Source organism: Fusarium keratoplasticum, chromosome 8, assembly GCF_025433545.1.
Source record: "Fusarium keratoplasticum isolate Fu6.1 chromosome 8, whole genome shotgun sequence".
Taxonomy (NCBI): domain Eukaryota; kingdom Fungi; phylum Ascomycota; class Sordariomycetes; order Hypocreales; family Nectriaceae; genus Fusarium; species Fusarium keratoplasticum.
In genome coordinates this window covers 3237131-3260592 of record NC_070536.1, presented here as the reverse complement: position 1 = coordinate 3260592, position 23462 = coordinate 3237131, and the positions used below count along the sequence as shown (strand labels likewise).

Genomic DNA, 23462 nt, shown 5'->3' with positions numbered 1-23462 from the left:
CGCATCGTCAAAGACAGGCCGAGAGTTGATATCGTAGATGTTGAACTCTGGCTGTTGCGGCTTCTTGCTCCGCCGGGGAAAGCACATGATTGCAAAATTGAACCAAAGATTCTATGAGTAAAAGATGAAGATTGTTTGAAGTTGAAAGGTAAGGAATGCCCATGCGCCTTTATCTTGGTCTGCCAAGACCCGTGACCCCTGCAAGGTTGACCAGCTGAGCGCGATGAGGCAGATTAGCACGCTCACGGGGCGAGAGTGCGGAAGGAATGCGGAATTATCTCCAGTGGAGTGTTTTGGATTGGTTGAATCTGGGCATTGTCGATCCTTCTAAGCCAAGACTGGGGTCATCGCCAAGATGTTAAACCTGAAGCAAAGATAGCCTTGGTCCAAGGTCAGACTCTTGGCGAAACTGCCGTATGTCTAGCCTGCGAGGTAAACCCCGAGATCCTTCTGCAAAGCCAACAGTTAAACAAGATGAGGCCTACAAGTGTTCTATCCTGGATAGCATCACATTCATCAACGCCACTTAAGGGCCAATCCCCTCTTCAGAATCAACTTGCACAGCCCAGCTGTCAACCCCTAGCTCGTAGTAACCTTAACGTCACACATCCAAGACCCTCGAATTGACTGCACTCGACACTCAGCATACACAGCCAGGCCAGGCACCTTCAGGTTCGCCTGATTCCCCATTGGCTTGTTGCTCAGCATCTTGAATACATGATCCGCCTGGTCTGCTTCTTTCGAGACTGGTAGCAGGCCGACCTTGCCTGTTCTTTCTCTTGGCCTGACGGTGAGTGCCAGAGAGAAACATGCGCCCGACGAAACCACCTGGAATACGATGCTTGCCTTGACCTCTTCCGCGTCCCCCTTGGGCAGCCTCATCGTCATGTTTTCAGTGTATGGGTCGTGTTGCCACGAACCAGTCGGATAAGACCGTAAAGGCTGGATCTTGGGCCAGTAATGAATCCAACACTTGCTGATCATTCCCTCTCTGTGGGAGTACCCATTCCTCTTGGTCAGAAACACAGTCGTCGGCGGAAAGTTGAACGCGCGCATGGATAGCTCGACTGGGGGAGCGCGAGAACGACTGTACTCTTGGAGGTCGTGAGACTTGCGCAAGAGGGCGATGCCTACAGCTGAGCCAGCACCACCGCCTGAGAAGCAAGAGAGGAGACCAAGCTTCTGCCCAGGATTCTTGCTCTCCTCTATGATGGGTAGTCCAAGTCGGATGCCTCGGTTGGTAATGGTTACTGGGTCACCAGAACTCGGATGAGGTTGAAAGTGTGAGCTCTTGCTGAAGTAGGATGGATGAGGTGCCAAAGTGCCGATGGTTGAAGCAGATTCTGGAACCGAGGATGAGTCCCATGCAAATATTGTATGGTCGTCATACTCCTTGAGAATCTCTTCTTGGAGTCGAATGAAAGCCTTTTCTCCTTCGCCGTAAAGCATGGTCATGCTGATGTCGAAGATGCCGAGCAAGCAGTATGCAATGTCTTCAGGTCTCGTTGTCTGTCTGCTGGAAGCCCAAGACATCTTTTGAGAAACACTGGCCTCTGACATATCCCCAGTCCTGAGTGCCTCAATGTCAATGTTGGTCCTCCGCGAGATTCTTTCTCCCAGGTCAACCTTGTTGCCGATAAAGTCCCAATCTCGATCGAAAAAGTCGACTGTCACTGGTGCAAGCAGCTCCTGAAGTGTCCAGCCTCTTGTGAACCAGCGAGACTGTTCCAGCCGCCCCAGATTTGCGGATGTCACGTCCTGGAGATATGCGAAGCAGCACTGAGACTCCTTATACCAGCGAAACATAGCATTGATGGACTCTGACAGCTCAGCGCTGCTGGTCTTGTCGATGCAACAAGTATCAACCCAAGCATATCGCGGTGGATCAGATAGGTGCTCCATGACGGTCTGGCAGAATCTCACAATTTTGTCCCATCCAGGTTTTTCCTCGAGGTCATCGCTATCGAGGTCCTGAAGCGTGACTTCACCTTCGCCCCATGTATGAGACAAGATGGCATAAGGAGGGACTTCGCCCAAAAAAGTTTCGAGTTTTAACGTCTCAATGTTAATGAGACGCATGGTGGGTTGCTCTGGCGGTTGTTGATGTTTGGTGGTTGAAGGAGCAAAACCGCTTCAGCCTGAGACGGACGAGTCGGGGCTGTGTGACGGATGGGTTTAGTCACGTGAAGCTATTGGCCGCCCAAGGCGCCCATTGCAGGAAAGGACTTGGCAGAAGCACTGTTTCAGTACCTATACTGTGTGAAATGATATCTTAATGAGAATGGCTCATTTGAATTCATGTCACGGTTTCGGAGATGTGATAAGGTTGACAAGTTCCGAAGATGCTTCCATGAGGGGCCACAAGTCTAGGTACCTGGCTTGCCTAGGTACTTGATAATCCACTATGCAAAAGTCAATGTAGCTAAGGATAGTTGGAATGAAGGGGGAGGATATGCTAGTTTGAACAGTAAGGTGGCTGAAAGTAAATGGCATATCTCTCCATGTTGAACCAGATTTGGAGTCTGGCTTGGTAGTTGCTCGGTCTGCCGTACCCAAGGTTGTCGTTGGTGCAACCAATCGGGACTTGAGGCTCTCTAATGAAGTGAATAAGATAACATTAACTTTTTACACTTTGATGCTTCTTACCGTATTCCCGAAGCCGCCTCTGTGGTTGTGTGTGAGGGTGACCAGGGCGGGGGACGCGGGTGTCACCCGGCCAGGGGAGCACAAACGCCTCTACGACACGTCAATTAGCACGCATTTTTGATGCAGGAGGCTTGAGGGATCAGCACCTTATTCAATGATGATCTGTAATTATACGAGGTACGAGGATGTGGCAACGAAGAGGGGTGGGTGCACTACGGACCAAGCCAGAGAGTCTTGAGTCAGGTCTCCTAGAACGCCAAGATCACAGCGGCTTGCAAGAGGACAGCATGACAAGTGGAATTATAGGATATAGGATGAAGCTAGAAACGTAGTGCCACCAATGCTATCTTGATAAGCGCGAACCCGAGCAGCTTCAAGGGACACGACTTACGGGAATCTCGGACTGAGCGCCACGACCAGGTTGACTAACATGCAGATTCAACAATCGGTATTTTGATAGACTGAGGTTGGATCAACCGTATATCGATAGCTAAGCATCTTCAAACATAGGGCTGAGACACACGTTTCTCTCGGCGCCTTATCCCACTCAAGCTTTCCGACATCCGATCTGTTGAGGGAGGACAAGGACGGGTTCCCGGATGCAAGCCTTTTATGTCGTGAGACCCTGCGCGAATTAGCGTGGATGCAAAGTCCCGCCTTCAAATCTATTGTCCCGATGAAAGAAAGACAGGTAGTCAAGTGATCAAGGGCAGATAAATGTGCCGCTGCGTCGGAATTGTCTGACATTCGCCGAATTTGCTTGGGCTGAATTGAGAGACTAGGGGACAAAACACGAGACCGGGACAAATATTAGAGACAAACCTAGATCTATCAATAGAACTAGTCGATACAGTCACGAGGGCTTATCCCGGTTGCCATGTTGTTCCAGAGTCTTATCATTGGTCTCAAGTGCCTTGGCATTGCAGCTCACTACCCCAATTGCAACTGCTTATGCAACCTAGGTCCGGGCCAATTCCTTGCCGGTACGGACATTATGCTTGTTACTTTTTCAGATACTTGGCCAGCGAACCCTTCAGAACCTGCTGGCCAGCCTCATACAGCTGCGTTCGCTGATGCTCCCATCCGCCCTCCTTGAGAAGATTCTCACCCGGTCCAATGGCAAACTGATCATCGCCCTTGACCAAACCGTCGTACATCTTGTCAGTATACTCTGCCAGCGGCATGCCGATCTCCCCGCCATTGACGAGATCCGGCTGGTGGTGCTCATCATGCAACTCGGTCTGCACAGCAGGCGGGAAAACCTCTACCATGCGCACGTTGGAGCACCCTCCCTCGCGGAGCTGCTGCCGCACATTGAGGATAAATGTGTGAAGTGCAGACTTAGAGGCATTGTAGTTCGGGGTCCGGATCATGGATGGGATCAACCCGAGGGTGGCGCTGACATATACGAGGTGTCCCTGCGTCTGCTTCTTGAGGTGAGGAAGAAATGCGGTCGTCAAGTAAACAGCAGAAGTGTAGTTTGTCGTGATCTCGTCTCCAAGTACATCCAGATCCACCGTCTCGGGCTTCGAAAAGTCGAAGCCCCGCTGAATGCCAGAGTTGACAACCACACAGTCGAGGTCGGGGTTGGAGCGGATGACCTCGTCAGCAAAGGCCCTGACGCCAGCGAGATTTGTTACGTCGAAAGCCACGGCGCTCGCATTATCCGAGCCGTGCGCCTCCACAAAGGCATCGAGCCGGTCTTTGCGGCGGCCGACGACAATGACCTTTGTTCCGGTCTCGATGAGCTTTGCTGCGAGGGCGGCTCCAATGCCCGACGATGCGCCCAGGACAAGGGCCTTTTTGTACAGGGGGGCCATTTCCGGGGGAGAAGCTGACGGCGGCCGACAGGAGGCTGTGATACCTGGGACTCGTGGAGAGGATGAAAACGTGTGGAATCAATCACTGCGGGCAGTGTGTGGTTGCTGTGCTGTGCTGTGCTGAGGGGTAGCCTAACCTGCAGTCCCCGAGAAGCCCGAATGAGTGGCTGATGATGTCAGCTTTTGGTGGTGAAGAGATAAAATGAAGGATAAAATATCGACAACGGCAAGAATTATGTCAATTATTAAATAGTTATTTTAGCTTTACCCATCGTCATAGTATTCGGATTTAATCAATTATATCTCCTGCTTAACAATGAAGCCGGATTTACGTCGTCTCGCGACATCGGATTTAATAAACCACCAAAAGAGCGAGGTCAAAGCCACAGCGTCTGCCACATTGCGCAGCACACACTAAATGTGGCACAGCAAGCTGGACAGACAGGGCCAAAACACCAAACTAGAACAAAATAGAGTAGCCCGTGATAACTTAAGCTTACTATAAAGGTTACCATTTAAGAAATTGATCCGAGTCACCCGGTTGTATCAGGTCGCCAAGAAGGGGCTGGACAAATGATTCAGCCCTGTCTGGGCCTCGTCTGAACCCTTACCCAAACGAGGACAGGGGGGTCTTGGCAAACACCTCCAGGCGCCGGGACTCAACAAGAGTGTTTGGCTGCTCGCGATTACCGAGAGAAGAGGTAGCATTCTACCATTCGTAAGCTAGTGAACATCACACAAGCCGAGTCGCCAGTCTGTTTCCGCGTCTCGTCGTGCGCCCGCAGCCGGACCGGAAGTGCGTCAATAATGCGATGCCTTGGCTTGCAGCGGCAGAATGCAAATGAATGGGATAGTTATGCAAGTCGTTGTGGCACCTCGGAAGAAGGCAGCTATACTGAAGGAGCTGCCCAGAATACGCTCAGCCGTGGTTGATCTATCTCACACTTTGGTTCCTCTGCCCAGACTCTTGGTTCTTGAAATGACCTGCACTCGACCTGCAGGTGCATGGTCGTTTGACTTGGCAAAGACCCTACAGCCAAACTCTCTTTGTCTTGGCAAATAACACGAGCAGATATACGAGTTATCGGGATATCTGAGTTATTGGTGGGAATTAGAAATGAAAAAAAAAAAAGTCAAGTCTAGACTTTCGGATCTCTGCAGCCCGGTCTTGCAGCTGTGGGCGTCTACGACATCAACGCCTCCATTTTTAGATGCATCTTGTCTGAGATTCTGTGTCCCAGACGCCCACTAAAACCCCAGGATCCTTTTTTTCTCTTTCTCAACAGCGTCAAACCCGTCAGAGGACGCGTCCCCCAGCGCGGGCCCCAGGGGTCTCGCTCGCAGGCGCTCTAGACCCTGCGCTGGCGCCTGTGGCGTGACATTCGCTGACAGGCCCTTGGGGTCCCATTGGGGGCAGGGGGTGGGATATCCGGTGAGCCCTTTTACAACGAATGCGTTGCAACGCCCATGTAAGCCCCGGCCCCCTTCACACAGCCCCTGGGGGGGTGAGGCCTTGTCATGGTAGTACCCAGATGCGATGTGATCTTTTCAAGGTAAGTGGCCATGACTCGAAATGCATAAAGATGCAAGGCCATCCTCTCGAAATTGTTTCCCTCCATTGTGTTTGAATCAGTTTCTCAGTTTCTCTTCAGTACTGCATATACATTATTTCTTCTTTTTCATTGTTTGGAATAGCTGGCATCTATACCTTCATTTGAAACTTTGCCAGCTTTTGGATACTTTTCACCATGCCTGCTTGGTCATCCCTCTTAACTCTCCTGGCCGCTTCGGCCCCCCAGGTCCTGGCTTCTTGCGCCTATGGAACTCATCTGCATCCTCGAGCTGAGGCTGGAGCCTTTGAAGAGCCCAAATTTGGATACAACGGTATCAAAGTAAGTTTTTTTTTTTTTTTTTTTCGATCCGATCACGATTTCATTTTAAGCATCATCCTACAATGAAACCTCACAACATGCACAAAACCCTGAAAACACTATATTCCCGTCACATTTTTCAAGGGTCAAACATTTTTTAACTCTTGTTAGGGCCCGGTCAACTGGTATTCTCTCGACCCAGCTGCCAACGCCATGTGCGCCACGGGCAAGAACCAGTCGCCAATCAACATGGCCAAGGGCTCGTTCAACCTCATCCCTGCATCCGAGATGACGCTCGAAATCCCCGACTTTGCCGAGGGCGCCGAATTTGAGAATCTCGGCACCACCGTCGAGGTGCTCGCCGAGGAGGCCGGCGGTGGCAGCCTCGAGATCGGCGAAAAGTCCTACGAGCTCAAGCAGTTCCATTTCCACCTTCCCAGCGAGCATCTGGATAACGGCACGAGCATGGCCATGGAGATGCACATGGTGTGGCAGACTGCGGAGCAGGAAATTGCTGTCATCGGTGTTTACATTGACCTGGACGACGGTGCTGCGTCTTCTGCCAAGAGCCACTACGGCCGAGGCAGCAGAGGAAAGGCAGAAAAGAGGTCTGCGCTGGAGCCTCGGCAGAGTGCAGCCACACCATCCACTCTGCTTGAAACAGTTCTGGGGTCTGTCGATAAGATTGCGACCCCTGGCGCAACCACTCACACGGAGCCGCTGGCCATGTCTGAGCTTGTCAAACTCCTGACCTCTGGGTCGTTTCAATCGTGAGTAGTGACAAACGACAACTAATAATGAGTGGCTTGCTGACAATTTCTTAGATACGCTGGCTCGCTTACAACGCCTCCTTGCAGCGAAGGCGTCCGGTGGCTCGTCTCCAACAAAAAGGTTTCGATCAAGACCAGCACGTACCTCAAGGCCCGATCCGTCATTGGCTTCAATGCGCGATATCCCCAGAACGCCCCCGGAGAGGAGAACCTGCTGCAGCTGGCCGCAGACGCCGAGGATGAGCACGACGACTGATTTGTGTTGGTGGAGTAATTGTTTTTGATACGAGGGATTTTTGTGTCGGAAATTGTGTCCTTATGCCTGTCACCGTTTAAATGCCTACTGTACCCAGCACAATCTGGCAATATAGACTTTGTTGATCATGTCCTTGAACTTTAAAGACCCTTGTTCCTTATCCCAAGTGCACTTTGCCCCGTTGGACCCTTGAAATGTCATGAGAGGATGACGAACGCATAAGCGCCTGTTGGCCAAAGAACCCAAGTCCCCTGTACACAGACAGTACAACACGCGAGATTACGAGTCTTTGCAGCTGCCATATCTTAACCTGTTTCCCCGACCCCAAATCCCAACGGCTCAACCGTCGTCCGTCTCCCCATATCTTGGCATTCTCGCACGGGGAGCCGCATCCCCGTCATCCCCATTCAGGCAGGTTGAGAGGCCGATCAATGCGTGAGATCCGACACGCGTCCCTCTCCACACAAAAGCACTGCCTGCGGGATTAGTTATGGATCGTGGAGAATTTTAGCTGCCAAGGCTTAGAGTTTACATATCGTTCGATATCCTCTTAGCATCCGTGTCTTGGCAGACGCCGGTGCCTCTTTTTATCGTGTCGATGGATACGCAATTGAGGCTTTTTTCATGGCACGGACGGTCCTTGTTTAATTATACAAATTCCAGACCGCTGAACTGTAATTTTTTATGCCACTACAACTCTGACATCATGCCCTCCCATTGATAAGCAAAAGCAAGGTTGCATTGTCTACTCATTTTGGCATCTAGCTCGCCAAACATGGATTAATGCTGTATCCTCGGTTGACTGAACGGTGATAGTCGACGGTCTAGACTCTGGTGGTAATTAAATTGTGCAAGTTGAAGGTTTGAAAATACAAATCACATGCCCTATATAGTCACGCCTCAAGAGATTAGAGTTGGCTCTGTGACATTTGTGTGCATTCAGCTTGGCGCCGCCACCACCGGCAATTCCCATGGGGTCGTTTCCACCAATGCTACTCTCACGAGTCAAGCAAAGGGGGAACCTTCTCAACAAGATACTCCACGATCGCGTCAGGACCCTTCTCGACTTGCAGCCCTTGGGGGATGGCGTGCGTCTTGATGTCCGGGACGATGGATCTTGCCAGGGCTTGAATCTTATCCGCCTCCTCGGGCGTCCACATGGATGCGCAGAACTGGTGGCATTAGCAATTGACTCTATAAGCCTCCATGATATGATAGGGCGCCATCTTACTAGGACGTTTGGGCGATGTTCAGTCACCTTGGGTACCACCTGGTCGATATCTGCCGAGGTGAGATACTTGATACACAGAAGATGGGACAAACATACTTTCACAGTTATCAACATGAGTAATATCATAGTCCTCCTTCAAAGCATCGATCAAACGACCGATCAACCGCTTCGCTCTCTCAGGAGCAGTGTTGACCGTAACGAGTCTGAAAGGTCCTTTGCGAGTAGCCATGTTAAAGATAGGTGTTGTCGTGCCAGATTCGCCGAATTGTCTTTGTCAAAGAAGTTATAAACCGCTCAACCGTTAAAAAGATCAACGGTTGGGCGGGGTCAAACGGTTCTGGGGCTCGGCATCATTCTCGGCAATTTCTCCGTTGAGGGGTTGCAGCGAACCCGGGGTATGAACGCCCCGAAACCGGATCTTCTCACCTGCGACAGGTGATGATGTAAACATATAATAGATTCGAGGTTTTGACATATACATTTTGTCGATCAGTTGGGGGTGAGACTCGCTAAACTACCCACTGCCCTTGTTATTTGGAATTTGGGATGAAACTGGGTGGTATCTTTAGAGATAGGGAGGCGTTACGAAGGCCTTTGAATAATCTGCCTGTGAGAGTTATTTATATCCTATAATCTCTCACCTCCTTGTCGGCCCTGGTGACGAGCTGTCTAGTCTTTACTCGTTGTCTTGAGATACTGTATTGGAGACCATGGCCATTTCCAAGGCAAAGCCACATTCCAGCATCACGAGTGTCGAATTGTCGAAAATCCTGGGGTATACCAATGATCAAGGTAATTCCAATTCCATGAATATCGTGTATAACGCAATTCTCATTTTCCGCAATGCCTATGCCAAATATCGGCAGAGAGAACATGCCGCAGGTGTAGCGTAGTGTCCTTCTGAGCAATTGCTCATACGGCACCATCCGCTACGCGTTGACAACCCGAAATTGAAACTTGGCAGTGTCATGATAAAGGTGTAGCATAATGTAGTCAGTACACTGAAAGTTAGTGAGTCTTGCATAGATAGCTTTTCCGTGCTTCTTCCACCAGAGCTTTGTCGCATCCAGCAGCATGACGTTCAGGTTGTTCGCCATATGCTTACTACTCGACATCCGCCGAAGACTTCCACTCGTATTAGCCCACCCTTTGTCACAAGAGGCCTGACTGTCCCGTCGCTGTTGGGATGATGGATTCCAGAGGGTCAACTCGGAAGACTCCGCCATATTGTCAAGAATAGCAAGGATATCGTATGAAGGGGCCTTGTTGATCGCGTAGTACCCGTATCGCTCGACAAAATTCATGACGATAAAGTAAAGACCAAGACGAACTACCAGGCATGGACAACTTCGCAGCAAGGGGGTAGGAACCTGTCGAATTTATGAAAGCGCCGGTGCCAGTGTATAGTCTCCTTGAGGACTGGGCCGATGAAAGGATGGAAATGGGTTCCCTCTGAAGTGCGGGGAGTCTCAAAGGTTTCTAAGTAGACTTTAGATCTGTATCAGGAGAGAAGGAGCTGCGTTTATGGCATATAAGCTACAAGTTGTCGGGAACTGCTAGCAATGCCCACGCTCGTCGATCTGGGTTCTTAGCGTCCACATATGGCAGAACGGAAGTGGGTGTAAAGGTACCTGTACCTCACGGAAGCTCGGAACGCCCTCCTCGGAACCGTATATTTCCCCGCATTTTGAACAAGACGTAGGGTTGATCTGGGGAATCGCGGGGAGCGGAGAAGCTAACTCCACCTCGGCATAGCATGCGGCATGCCTTGTGGGAAATGTGACCCGTGAATTGTACCCTGAGTCTGGTCAGAGGGGTAGACGCATTTCTCTCTCTGATCAAGTTACGGACGACGCTGCCCTGCCATTCCCACGCGTAGCCCAGCACCAAAGGGCTTTCTGATAGTCAGGTGGACTCGAAGCTACTAAGCCTACCTGTAGCCCACATTGTACAATGGTCGCAAGCAACGACCGACATGCCGTGCATCGGCATCGGCGGAACAGAAGGGATCCTTATGTCAATCAAGCATGGTAAGCCTGCGTGCCTAATACGTACTTGATGCGTGCCTTTCAAGGATATCTTTCTCAGCTGTCTTCTAGCAACGAGTGCAAGCGAAGAAAGGTCAAATGCGATGGAGCCGACCCTTGTGCGAAGTGTGTTCGATCCTCAATTCCATGTGAATATCACCCACCGCCTCGAGTCCCGGCCGCCGATCAACAGTCAGTTGAGCTATTCCATTCATTTTACTATTCTTACTTGTCTTCACTCGTCATAGAAACCACCTGAATGACTGACAAGATCTTAGGAGCCCAGGTTCAACCAGATCAACCAGACCTTCTCAAAATGTCACTCAACAAGAAACTCCCCTTGACATAACAAATCCTGCTCCACCACAAAACCCATCACCTGCAACTTTTCAATACTCAAGTCCCCGATCGGATACCCGATCAAGCCAGAGACCGTCTGAAGGGGGTCATAACTCACCCGAATTTTGTGGCCCCTCCAGCTCCGAGTTTACCTTTGAAGTCGTCAAGGGAAACCTCAAGGCCATGGGAATACCAGCAACCATATTAGACAAGTCCACTCCAGGCAAAAGCCGTGCCTCAAACGTACCATGTCAGCTGGCACAATACGGGCCATTCATGAAACTCCTGGCCCAAGACCCTTTGTGGGATATGAATCGAGGAGATGCCATCAACAACATTGAACAGTGGTTTTCGGAAACTGGCTCTCTCTACGCCGTTGTTAGCAAGGAGCAGATGTTAGAAGTTGCGCACAATGTTTTTGACGTTATGCAGAGTGTCAACGTCCACGATACGAGGAGTCGAGGAGCTCTAGCGGAGTGCTTGTCCCATGATAAGACTAACAAACTGAAGCTCATTTTGGCCATTGGTCGAACGTTAGAGAGCGGTGGACGTAATGGTCTAGCTCAGAGGCTCCTCCAAAGCGCCACTGAAGCTATTGAAGGGCTCTTATGGAGCACGAATTCCATCAACAACATACAGTTGCTAGTCCTGATGGTATGGGAGCAAACCACAGATACTTTGGCGGTGCATTTATGTTGACAGATGCTCCTAGGCCCTTTATTACTATCATCTCGACGAAGAAGTACGAACAGGCCGCATCATTGGTTTTGCAGCCAGACTCTGCCTCGAAATGGGCTTGCACCGTCGAGCGACCGTCAACTCCTTTGCCAACTCGGAAGAGCAAGCCGCGGCGCTACAGACGTTTTGGTGTGTGTACATGCTGGAGAGAAGGACGAGTCTGGGGCAGGGGATCCCGTTCTACATACAGGACTGTCATATCGACCCAACACTATTTGCCATGGTATGGAATGGTTTGCCAACTCTCCTTGTGACGGCAGTCATGATGTGCTGACGGGTCAACAGGGTGGTCATGATGCAGTGACGACGGCGCTTCTCGACTGGACCAAGCTGGCAGGCAGGACGTGGCACGCTCTCAACAGCCAAGGCGAGAAGGAGAATGCCATCAATTTTGATGAACTCGACTATCTCGACTATCAAATAGGGCAGTGGTACCAGCACCTAGCCGATGACATGAAGCTCGAATCTATACAGCCAGGGCAGGAGATTCGGCATGTCCAGGCGGTGATTTTCCTCCGCAAGAGCCATCTATACAACCTGATCTATCGCCCAGTCCTCCAATCCCCAACGCGGATAGTCCAGCACCAGAGGCATGCCCATAAAGCTGCTGCTATTGCCAAGGAGTCGCTGCAGATGCTCTCAGGCCTCAACGAAAACACCGGCATCATCAAGCGCAATCCTCTCTTCTTCAAGCACCTCTTGCTAACTGCCTTTGGAAACCTATTGCTAGCGGTCGTCAATGCCAGCTCCATGTTTTGCGACAACGTCAAGGTCGAGTTCGACATTGCACTCGACATGATAAGAATGCTGAGCAACCGGTCACCACTACTCATGGCTCTCTGGAAGCGTCTCCAGGGCCTGCGGAGGCTTCGGGCGCAGCTTTCCAGCTACTCTGCCACGACGGCATCAAGCAGCTATGGGCAAGGCTCAGAAGCACAAAGCTTGGACTGCTCGCCTGATGCCGATGCCATGATGTTTGATGAGTTGTTCCCAGCGCTGCAAGCGGATGCGATGGACATGCCGGTCGACAACTTGGGGGACACAATGGTCCGCGACCAGCTTAATGGCTTCTTTGACCTTCCACCTGTCTCGGCTGGTGGGACAGGGAGCAGTTGGGTCTTTGCAACCTGGGACGGATCGACATAGTCCCCACCTGAGGTTGCTCGCCTCGGAAGCGGAACTAGCTCGATAACTGGGCCTGGCCGAGGGCTTCCATTCCGAACTCAGCACCTCTATCTGAACTCCCATTGGGGCAAGCTCAATACAGTCAAATCTATTATCCATCCAACTGTTGCATTTCATGTTCTAGCTCTATTTCTTCCTATTCTTTCTCTCAACACTGCCCTTGATCGCCGGTACCCCAACGTCCGCCAACCCTCACTCGGCGTCAACATGTCGACCTCTAGCTTCCCACTCGAGGGATTCGCCGGGTACACGTCCCTGACAGTACCCTTCAAAACCACACCAGATGGGCCCATCAATGCCGACGTTGTGTACCCCGAAAAGTCGGATGGGTCTCCGGCTGTCGTCCTGCTTCACTACCACGGCGGTTTTCTTGTGAGTATCTCCTCACGCTCTACTCCAGTCCATGGACTTTCACCTTGTTTCACAAATTCATCATGCTGAAACCTTTCTAGGTTGTTGGAGACAGATTTGCGTTTTTGCCATACTGGCTGGTACACGCTTGCGCCGCGCGAGGATGGATCTTTGTAACTCCTGATTACCGCCTAATGCCCGAATCAACTGCCCATGACACTATCGAAGACGCCGCGGACGCCTACAAATGGGTCCACTCATCGCTCCCAGAGCTACTAGGCCGCCCTGTCGACTCAACATTGCTGGCTGGGTCAAGCGCCGGGGCGTACTTAGCTCTCAACACAGCCGTCTCGGCCACCAAGAAGCCTAGTGCTCTGCTTCTTATCTATGGAATGCTCAATCCCGCTGGACCTCGATACATAACTCCCGGGATGAACATATTTGGGCGGCCGCTGGTCGAGACTGGCGGTATCTTGGAAGCATGGCCTATGAAGAAGGCTCAAAGCGACAAGAGGAAGCCAGTCTCAGCTTATCCTGTCACCAACCCGGCGACTGACCCGAGACTCGCTCTTGTTGCGGCGCTACACATTGAAGCCTTGTTTCCTGACTATATGACTGGAGTCGCCGGCCTTGCTCGCCAGATTGCCACCGAAGGAGTCAAGGCAATACCAGAAGGACACCGGCCTCTGTTTCCACTCCACTTTGGCGACCTGAACGGCCTCCCACGCGTCATGCTACTTCACGGTATCAATGACACAGCCGTGCCACTTGAGTGTAGTACCGAGGCGGAAGAGAAGCTTAAGGCATCTGGAGTGCAAGTGTTCACAAAATACCCGCCAGACGCGGAGCATGGCTTCGACGCAAGGGCTGGTAAGGTCAACGTTGAGACCTCAACTGGGAATGATGTGATTGCTGTAGAGTCTCTCCGTAAAGTAATTGGGTTCCTTGAACAGTCTGTAGTCAACTAGTCCTGTAGTAGCGTCATGTAGTTGTATGGAACCGTTGCTAGATATTGAGCACATCGATCACTCGAGGTAGAAAACTCACACCAGCCTCATGAAAGTTGTCTTGATAGCACCTGTGACGACCCCCGTTTCTACCTCATAGCTTCTAAGCTCCACCATTTACTAAGCTAGCACTGTTAAACCCAATGTTCTTACGGCGGAGCAACTTGGTTTACCACGGACTGATACGTTCAAGTTGTCGATCCACAAAACGATGCCGAACAGCTGAGAGTTGTGCATCATGTTGCCGTATGATCGCCTGGAGATGCACCCGAGGGAGCCTTTCCGCTTCCGCTTCCGTTTGTGACCATTCCGAGGCCAGACTCTTCGGGGTTGTAGCAAACCTAGCTTATAAGACTGAGCTTTCATAGATAATAGCATCGGTTCTCCAACACGATTTGGTGTCATCTACAAGCACAACTACCATGGACTTTGACAGGCTATTGGAAATCGCATCCGAGCATCTCTTCGCGTCGATTACGGCGTTGATAGCTCTATTAGCTGTCCTCTACGTCTTCTACTACCGCAACATTCACCCCTTGTCGAAATATCCCGGTCCTTTTCTCGCATCTTTTACAAATCTCTGGAAAGTTCGACAACTATGGAGCCTCCATCTCCCCGACACCCTCATTGCGCTCCACGAAAGGCACGGCGATGTTGTCCGCATCGGCCCCAACCAACTCTCTTTCAGACAGGGAGACGCCGTCCCCAAGATCTACAAGGCGGGTAGAATTCTGGCCAAGACTCCATTTTACGATGGTTTCACTTCGTTCAACCCCAACCTGTTTGGAACTCAAGATGAGGAGGTGAGTCAAGAGACTTGTCAGGCCCGGGTTGACCACTAACTTTTCAAGGTGCACTCTCTTCGGCGACGACAGATGGCACATGCATTTTCTCTGCAGTCAATCAAAGAGATGGAGCAATACATCGACGAGCACCTCGTGCAATTCCGCAGAAATCTCGACGAATATTCCAAGACAGGCCAAGTCTTCGACCTCAAAGAACTGATCGCCTTCTTCGTCCTTGACGTCCTGGGAGATCTCGCCTTCCGTTGCCAATTTAACTCGCAGGTTGAGAAGGATGCATCGAAGCTACCTCCTATCAACGACCACATCTTCCTCTCTTGCCTTCTGGGCATGGTCCCCGACTCTATGCCCCTCATCAAAGCCATTTCCCCCTGGACACCAATCCCATGGTTACAGCAGCTTCTCGCAGCACGACGAGACCTCAAGAATCTGACTGCCAAGTGCGTCAGCAGTCGCATGGCAGATATGAGTGCTGCTCGGAAGGATCTCATCACCAGTTTGATCAACGCCGTGGACCCGCAGACAGGCGCCAGACTCACGGAGCTTGACATACAGACAGAGGCATTCGCGTTCATGTAAGTGGTCGGAGGCCGTCTTTGCACCCTGATACTAACTTGGTCTCAGTGTTGCAGGCTCACATACGACGTCCGGAACCCTCACCCTTCTCTTTTCCCACATTCTCCAAAATCCGGCCGTTCATGCTAAAGTCGTGGACGAGGTCGATGCGACTCTCGGTAACGTCGAGTCAGACATTATACCTATTGAGGGCCTCGAAACAAGGCTGCCCTACATGATGGCGTGCCTGAATGAAAACTTTCGGATGAACTCTGTCTTTACGATGCCACTGGAGCGAAAGGTGACAGCCAAGGAAGGATTGGATATTGGAGGCCATGTTATCCCCAAAGGAGTATGTTTCTGCATCTTTCCTGCCATCTGGCCATCAGCTAACAGAGCTATAAGACCGTTGTATTCAGCCTGAATCACGTCGTCCACCACAACCCCTCCATCTGGGGTACCGATCACAAAAAGTTTGACCCTTCGCGATTTCTCAACAAGGACGGGGAGACGCTTCAACGTTTCCTCAGCCCATTCAGTATGGGTCATCGAATGTGTATTGGACGAAACATGGCCATGACCAACATGCTCAAGCTCGTTGCTACGACGTTCAAGAACTATCACCTGGAGATGGAGGATACGACGCAGATCATTTCTACCATCAGCGTTGGAATCTCGGAGAAGGAAGGTCCTTTAATGTGTCGTGTGCGAAGAAGATGAGGGTGTTTGGTCATATTGGCCGTACCTAGTCATGCAAGGTACCATTGACAGGTATTTAGACAGTGATCCCTTGGATCAGGGGCAGTACCTATGTTTAGAGGTAAAATGTGTATTGTGACAGATATTAGACTCGAAGGACCAGGTTGCCAGGCATTCTCATCTGCTGCCTGCCATCTCCCATTTTAACGCCGCGACCGTACACATCAGTGCCCCAAGGCCAAGACGAAGGAATCATTTCGGATGTATCTCTTATTTTGTAACCCTCAGGGTCTGCCCCGGGTGTCCATCCCTCTTATCCGTCATCTACTCCTCCATAAAACAAGATCAAAGAAACAAGGGCATGTCTCATGCCAGTAGTTGTCTACCAAACGCCATTCTCCTTCGTCAATGAAAAATTAACACGCCAGTTATAGTCAATTCAACGCCGCGCTCAGTCGAAAGCGCACATCCAAACAAACGTCCCGAGCGCGCTGCTCAGGATCAAAAATGTGAGAACACCGGCCCCGGCCTTGTCGGCCTGCGTGATGGGATCCGGCTCCGGCGTGTCGTGCGACTCCTTGCCCGCGTTGGGGTCTCCCTTGGAAATACCGCCGGTTCGGTTGGTCACGGGGGGTTCGGCGTCACCAATCAACAAGCTCGATACAGCCGCCAGCACGCTCATCTGCTCTCCCGCACCACTTGTCTCGTCGACAGCCGGGTCAACGAAAACTCCATCGCTCCAGTAGAATCCGCAGGCGCGGCCAGACTTTCCACCCGTGCACTGCTTGACGGCGGCTTCGGTCGAGGTTTGAAGGACGGGGAGGATCTTCTCTTGGAGTTGAGGGACGATCTGAGTGACGACCGCGAGCCATCGGTGAACGTAGCCCTTGAAGGAAAGCATGTCGGTCGAGCAGGCGCCCTTACGGCCTTCGCAGGGGACCTCCCATGCGATGCCCTTGGGGAAGAAGTTCTTGAGGAGGGAATCGGTGAGGTTGTTGACGCGGGTCTCCCAGATCTCGGAGCCATTCGTCTGTCAAATGTTAGCTTCCATAGATGTGACCATCAGGTATACCGTGAGCATACGTAGTTGTACATGAAAGCCGCACCCTGCAGCAGAATAGCAGCATTGTACGAGAATGTGGCCTTGTTGATGTCGGTGCAGTTCTTCTCGACGTGTCCACCATCGTACACCCTCCAGTTCTCATGGTCGATGTATTCAACAGCCCAAAGCCAATCCCAAGTCTCTTCAGCGTACTTCGCATAGGTCGAGTTACCGGTGTATCGGGCAAGTCGAGCTCCAAGGTTGAAGAAGCATCCGTTGGCAATTGCTAAGACGAGTCAGCAGCGGCGCATAACCGACATTTGGTATTACCAACTGTTCTTGTAGTTGTAACCAGCATTGGTGAAAGGAATCTGCCATCGCAAACCTCCATTGCACTCCTTGTCGTGTCGATTGGGGTGGGCCTGCGTCGTCCAGACGGCCTGCGCAAGGGCGAGCCATTGAGCCTTGTCTTCGGGAGGGTTGGGGAACTTGTTCTCGGCAGCCAGCATGGCCGACATGCCCCAGAAGCCTTGATCGTCGTTTCCGAGCGAAGCTGTGTGGTTCTCGGGCATGTAGTCGTGGCCGTCACCCGTCTGGTGCAGCATGCCCTCCATGATGACGTGGTTGTAGCTCGAGTCGCCGGTGAGCTTCCAGTAGTCTGCACATTTCTTTAGTCGTCGCTCCGTCGCCGTCGGTATCTGCCTACGCACCGATATATGTTCCCATCATGGCGCCTCCCTCCCACCAGTAGTAGTCACCCTTGAACTCTGTGGGCGGTCCAGGCAAGATACCGGGGATCATGCCAGTCGTGTTTCCGTCATATTGCAGCATGAGATCGTAGGCGAGTTTTGCTGCCGTGTCTTTAATCTCGGCTGTGGGATGATCAGCTTGTCGTCTACAAAAGGCGAGAATCTGTCGGCGTCGTAAACAACAACATACCCTTTGTGCCAATCTTGTATTGGGCATCGGCCATTTGGAAGAGACCTCCCGACAAGGCCACGAGGGCCGCCGACTTGAGGGAGAGCATGATGTGAAGGACGGAAAAATAAACAAACGCTGAAGTCGAAAAGTCGGAACGAAAAAAAGGTCACGGGAAAATGAGCGACGTCGTGAGGATGCAGCGAGCGAGCGACCTTGAGGGTTAGATTGAAGATGCCGACCCGCCACCAAGACGAGACCGGGGGATTAGAAACGAAGGTCCAAACTTCAAGAACAGCACAAGTCGGAAGGATTCATGTGGGAACAAAAGACTTGAAATGCAAAGAGAGAGGCCTCTGGGTCACGCACGAGCAGGGTCAGGAAGATGGAGGATCAGATCTGGCGGGACGGACGGGGCATGGGGCCCTTTGAACAGCCCGCATCACTGCACTCAATGTCAATCAATCAAGGGAAAATGAGCGGCCGGTAAAAGCCAAGACGCTGGGCATCGGGGCAGTGCAACGGGGGGTGCCAAGTCCCCAATAGCGACGGCGCTTGGCGGGCATCTTGGCATAGTGAAATGCTTGGAGATGGCTCAGTGAGAAAAACAAAGGTCCAAGATGGCTTCTCACGCCAAGACACCATGGGGCCATGGTCACCGGCGCCAAGGGGCAGAACCAAGAGTCTTGGCGGGTGTGAGGGAGAGCCACGTAATAGGACACGGGGTCGCCCCTGAAAACAAGGACGCAGTGGACAAGAAGTATCAGCCGGTGATTCAAGACTTCTTGGTGTGCCCTACTGCGCATCACCGTCACCCAAGACTCTTCTTCCTTGATCGACGGACCACCCGGGGACCGAGCAATCCGGAGGGGACACAAGAGCCAAGTGACATCCATCTATTGGGATCCACAGCCAAGGGGGGCCTATCATAATGTGTCCAAGAGAGTCATGAGCAGGGCAGGGGTTGGTAAAATACGCGCCGAGAGACAAAGAGAGCTGGGCACGGAGTGTCGGGCGCTGTCAGACGGCGGTTGGCAGTGGCGAGGGCCTGAAGCCAGGCGAGAAAGCAGGGCGAGAGGTGCTCAAGAGGTGTCAAAAGCATGCGAAAAGGCCACAGAGAGTCCGTGTCTGCCGTGAGAGAGATCAATTCCCCAGATGGACAATAGAAGCAATAGAGAGCAACCCTTTCCTGGCCAGCGGGTAAAAATTGGATCCGGAATGAAGGGCCACGCAAGCCCTGGACAATGAGCCTCTACCTGAAGGGTACCTAAAACCCCCCTACAATCACACTCTAGCACAAGTGTCCCGTCCGTGTCTCCCCCTTGGGAGAGTGTGCAATGGCTGCCGCTAAACTCTAATGCGCCTCACTCAAATTACCGTCACCTCCACAAAAACCATCACGACAGCCAACGACGATTCCGTATTCACGACCACGGTGCGACAGCCCCTGGTATGCTTAAATATTACCTTATTCTGCTGCCCGTCCACTGAAACATGCCATGTATCACCGCCGCCTTCACTCTGCTGCGTGCGTGTCCGCTGCTTCTGTTGATGGTCTCTGTGTCTCAGCCGAGAGGCCAAGAATAACCATCATTTCTTCTCCCCGTCATAGACATCTCCAAGGGGTTAATCATGAGGGAGGAAAACAAGGCAGCCGCTTGGCCTTGGCTTCGGTGCCAGCCACTAACCATCTCCAGGGGAGTCTTGGCGGTCAACCTCCGCTTGGCGCCATCTCCGTCTCAAGGGCTGGGGGGACTCCCTTTTCCGCGTATCGTATGCGTGTCATGTGCCGAAGGCTGTCCGACGCTTCCGGGTGCCCACGTGAAGATTGATGGTTTGGTGGTTAGGTTGAGGCTATTCCCAGTGCCATCGTGGGTATCACGGAATGCGCATATTCAAGATTGGGTCTTTGCTCTCGATCAATTAGAACCATTCCCGCCCCCAGCTCTGGTTCACCGCCCTTTTTTTTTCACTGCATTTTTAACCCAACCTCACCCATGCCGTGAGATGTATTTTTTTTTTTTTCTTCTTGGAGAGCACGCGACGGGCCAGACAAGGCTTGTCAAAATTTAAGCGCCCGCGCACTGGGTCTGCATGTTGCCGTTGACTTTTGTAACTATTGAGGCTCAGATATCTATCAAGACTTGCGACTGCCGAAGTGAAGTTATTTGATCCAGATTTTTGCAGGATGCGTGAAGCGATGTCCCTTTATGTGCCTTCTCAACTCAAACCTCATGAAGGTGACAATGCTGTACCGGGTAGGAATGACGTACTTTTGCGTGTTTGGCGCATCCGTTACCGCAGAGACAACACCCGCCAGTCATCTGGTCTATCCTTCGTTTATCTTGTCCTTTTTTCCGGCTCGGTCTGAACTCACATCCATTAAATGGAAAGCCCGTTATGTTAGCTTGATGCGATCGTTGATGACGATCTCGCTCTTGGACCGGATGCGCGTCCATGGCACATATATGCGTGGACTCCATGTACATGGCGCACAGATCGAGATCTTTCTCGACGTCTCCCCATCCTAACGTTTCTTTACTACGTATTACGATCATGGAGCTAGCGGTTATGAGGCGCATAGTAGGTGAGATAGTTGTCCTACCATGACCACGACGCGCCTCGTCTTAGTTTAGGAGAGAGGAAGTAATAAAGAGAGAAAGGGGGTATCATTTGAAGAATAAACTCAACTAATATGCAAGGCCAAGTCTAGATTAAAGAAGCACGTAGGATTTATAGTAAGACTGCCAACACCAAGGTCATCCCCAAGCGTACTGCACTCACGGATGTTCTTGAAGAACTCAACCATGTCGATGCCGTACTTCTCGGGTAGTAGCTTGATGTCTTCCGCGCCCATGAACTTGTAACTCAGGCCCCGAGACTCCGTAGACACCGCGTAGCAGTCATTGTCGATGAACTGGGATCCTTCTATCTCGCTGCATTCAGATTCGCTGAAGTTCTTGATCATCATGACCAAGTAGCCCATAGCCTTGAGAGTCACTCCGACGAGTCCCTGGTTCATGAAACGCACGCCTTCGGTCAAGCTGCCCATAAGGTCTACAGATTCGGACTCGCCCATCCAGGGCATTGATAAGATGACGGCGGTGAGATCCCAGTCGTCAGCCACGGGCTGGAACCCTCTGCTCTTCATGCCGTCAACGAGGTCCGATAGTGAGTACTCGACGTCGCGATTGCCAAATAATCGGGCGAGGAGATTTCCCATGGAATTTCTCGTCTCGTCAAAGATGGTTTTGAGGTGGACCGAAGCTTGGCTGCGGACCGCCTCAATGTCAAGCACCTCGGGAGCGGGGACATTGGCTCCGACAATTGTCATGACGCCACCGAACAAGTTAAGAATGACCCCAGCAGGGCCAGGTGCCGCCCCTGCGACAGCCCCAGCCATGGCCAGAGCACCGGCCATCGTGTTGAAGATATTGGGGTCGACGGTGTGAGCGGGGTCTGGTTTGAAGTCGGCAATGATCTCGTCAATGGCGAGGATATTCAGGATAGTCTCGTCCTGGAGCTTTTCATGGGCCCGGGTGAAGAACTGGTTGATTAAGCCCGAGACAAGCCTGATGTAGTAGAACTCGGTAGACGTGTACTCGCGACAGCCCTTGGACGGGGAGCAGTTTGAGGTTTCGATGACTCCGCAGCTGGGTAGCTCGACCGTGCCTTGGCCATTGGTAGTATCACGTTCCATTGCGAAGAACCAATCGTCTAGCAAGGGTAAATCAGCAAACGAGATGAAGACCGAGAAGAGTAAATGACTTACCATCCCCTTGGATAGCTAGAAAGTCTTCTAGATATTGGGCTGGGCCGCTATCAATAAACGCAGCTGGGTGGTGCTTGGGATAGTCGCAACGGTTAAGGCCTGGCCCGAACCTGCTTGGACCGCCATCTTCCCCAGGGAGAAGCGGGTTGTGGGGGTAGTTCGAGTTGCTGATGTTGTATAGTTCTCCATCAAGGTCCCAGAAGCCTCCCCAGAGCCCTGAACCCTCGATGCATTGAGCGATGATGTCCTTGAAAGCGTCCATGCAATCCCTGAGGGGGACTGAGTTGTCGGCTCTCTGCACACTCAAACGCAAGTCTTGCGACAGACATGTTAGTTGGCGTTGTCCATATGAGCTACTTTGTGCTCAATCACATACGTCCATGGTTAAATGTGTTTTGCACCTGCTGCTCATCATCCACCTGCCAAGTGCGTCTACAGATAGTCTCTAGAACACTTGGAGACGTTGTTGCCGCACGAATTTGATCTGCAGTAGGAATATTCAGAATTCGCTTCTGGTGGCTGAAGCACTCTGCAGCAAATGATATGCTGCACAGGGCAAGCAGAACCAAACCGAGGGACTGCATGTTGATCGAAGATGGAGAAAGAGGTAAAGAGCTAAATTGTCAGTCATAGCTGGAGCTTGCTTCTGACATCCTTGTAGTTTATATCTTGGCGACAGCGTGCGTCGTGTGGTGCGGCTGCCGGTGGCCTTGGGTTCGTGTCAGACCCTGACTCTGGTCGTCGTAATTTGTACTCACTCGAGGTCACTCGAGGCAACATGAGTTGAGGAAGCTGTCCGACGAGTCTCGCCAAAAGATACCCTGTTTGATCTTTTCATGACATCCAAAGGCAGGCAACTAAGGTGGCCTGGTCAGACCCAGGCAGTGCTGAGTCGGATCGTCGTCATGTGTAACGAACGGGCGGACTGGGAGGCTTACTGCATCATGGCCAATTTATACGCCCTTGAATCCACGTTGACGATATGCCTAGGTATCGCTATTGAAGGCGTGTACAGGACATAGCTAGACGGCTTCACCAGCCTTAATCTAGAACAGAACCCAGGTTGGGAAACCACTGCGCCTTGCGACGGTGACACTCGCTAGGCCGCGACTTTTGGAACGAGAACGGCATCACCTCGCTGTATTGCATCCCACCTATATGGTATTCTATAAGGTGCTACTGGCTACTTTTCGACTTACCTATCGAGCTGGTTCAGCTCGGATTTGCTGACATTCGCGGCATCGCCATCGGGCAATCTACTTTGCCTGGCGTGAGAGCACCTTTGGTGTCCTGTCCGTTCTCTGCAATCGCTAGAGCGTGAGCGAGATTATGGCAACAATGAACAATTTTTTGTGCCAGAGTGGCATTGAAGGGGTCCATGTCTGGATGTGAATGAGCAAGCAGCCCGCCTTTGAAGCATCTGGAATGACGG

The 23462-nt window shown here is 51.7% G+C and overlaps 9 protein-coding genes across 9 annotated transcripts; 4 read left to right on the top strand and 5 right to left on the bottom strand.

Moving 5' to 3' along the window:
* Window positions 1-579: 579 nt before the first annotated feature.
* On the bottom strand, window positions 580-2079 carry NCS57_01082300 (HET domain-containing protein; the record flags this gene model as incomplete). The annotated part of the gene is made up of 1 exon (XM_053060555.1): window positions 580-2079. The coding sequence occupies one exon, from the start codon at window positions 2077-2079 to the stop codon at window positions 580-582; it is 1500 nt and encodes a 499-aa protein (XP_052910949.1).
* A 1568-nt stretch (window positions 2080-3647) lies between these two features.
* Window positions 3648-4466, bottom strand: NCS57_01082200 (uncharacterized protein; the record flags this gene model as incomplete). Its single annotated transcript, XM_053060554.1, has 1 exon — window positions 3648-4466. The coding sequence occupies one exon, from the start codon at window positions 4464-4466 to the stop codon at window positions 3648-3650; it is 819 nt and encodes a 272-aa protein (XP_052910948.1).
* A 1748-nt stretch (window positions 4467-6214) lies between these two features.
* NCS57_01082100 (Alpha-carbonic anhydrase domain-containing protein) lies at window positions 6215-7363 on the top strand (the record flags this gene model as incomplete). The annotated part of the gene is made up of 3 exons (XM_053060553.1): window positions 6215-6358; window positions 6509-7107; window positions 7162-7363. The coding sequence occupies 3 exons, from the start codon at window positions 6215-6217 to the stop codon at window positions 7361-7363; spliced, it is 945 nt and encodes a 314-aa protein (XP_052910947.1).
* A 998-nt stretch (window positions 7364-8361) lies between these two features.
* On the bottom strand, window positions 8362-8862 carry NCS57_01082000 (uncharacterized protein; the record flags this gene model as incomplete). The annotated part of the gene is made up of 3 exons (XM_053060552.1): window positions 8691-8862; window positions 8595-8644; window positions 8362-8535 (listed from the first exon to the last, which is right to left on the bottom strand). Exons 1-3 carry the CDS (start codon window positions 8821-8823, stop codon window positions 8362-8364), a joined length of 357 nt encoding a protein of 118 aa, XP_052910946.1. The 5' UTR covers window positions 8824-8862.
* Window positions 8863-11236: 2374 nt separating this feature from the next.
* NCS57_01081900 (Fungal-trans domain-containing protein) lies at window positions 11237-12844 on the top strand (the record flags this gene model as incomplete). Its single annotated transcript, XM_053060551.1, has 3 exons — window positions 11237-11614; window positions 11673-11921; window positions 11984-12844. 3 exons carry the CDS (start codon window positions 11237-11239, stop codon window positions 12842-12844), a joined length of 1488 nt encoding a protein of 495 aa, XP_052910945.1.
* A 246-nt stretch (window positions 12845-13090) lies between these two features.
* Window positions 13091-14202, top strand: NCS57_01081800 (Abhydrolase-3 domain-containing protein; the record flags this gene model as incomplete). The annotated part of the gene is made up of 2 exons (XM_053060550.1): window positions 13091-13255; window positions 13336-14202. The coding sequence occupies 2 exons, from the start codon at window positions 13091-13093 to the stop codon at window positions 14200-14202; spliced, it is 1032 nt and encodes a 343-aa protein (XP_052910944.1).
* A 461-nt stretch (window positions 14203-14663) lies between these two features.
* NCS57_01081700 (uncharacterized protein) lies at window positions 14664-16319 on the top strand (the record flags this gene model as incomplete). The annotated part of the gene is made up of 4 exons (XM_053060549.1): window positions 14664-15044; window positions 15093-15619; window positions 15669-15951; window positions 16005-16319. 4 exons carry the CDS (start codon window positions 14664-14666, stop codon window positions 16317-16319), a joined length of 1506 nt encoding a protein of 501 aa, XP_052910943.1.
* Window positions 16320-16749: 430 nt separating this feature from the next.
* NCS57_01081600 (Mannan endo-1,6-alpha-mannosidase) lies at window positions 16750-18367 on the bottom strand (the record flags this gene model as incomplete). Its single annotated transcript, XM_053060548.1, has 5 exons — window positions 16750-17328; window positions 17382-17626; window positions 17675-17998; window positions 18051-18212; window positions 18280-18367. The coding sequence occupies 5 exons, from the start codon at window positions 18365-18367 to the stop codon at window positions 16750-16752; spliced, it is 1398 nt and encodes a 465-aa protein (XP_052910942.1).
* Window positions 18368-20944: 2577 nt separating this feature from the next.
* NCS57_01081500 (uncharacterized protein) lies at window positions 20945-22614 on the bottom strand (the record flags this gene model as incomplete). Its single annotated transcript, XM_053060547.1, has 3 exons — window positions 20945-21975; window positions 22031-22345; window positions 22407-22614. The coding sequence occupies 3 exons, from the start codon at window positions 22612-22614 to the stop codon at window positions 20945-20947; spliced, it is 1554 nt and encodes a 517-aa protein (XP_052910941.1).
* Between the last annotated feature and the right edge of the window lie 848 nt (window positions 22615-23462).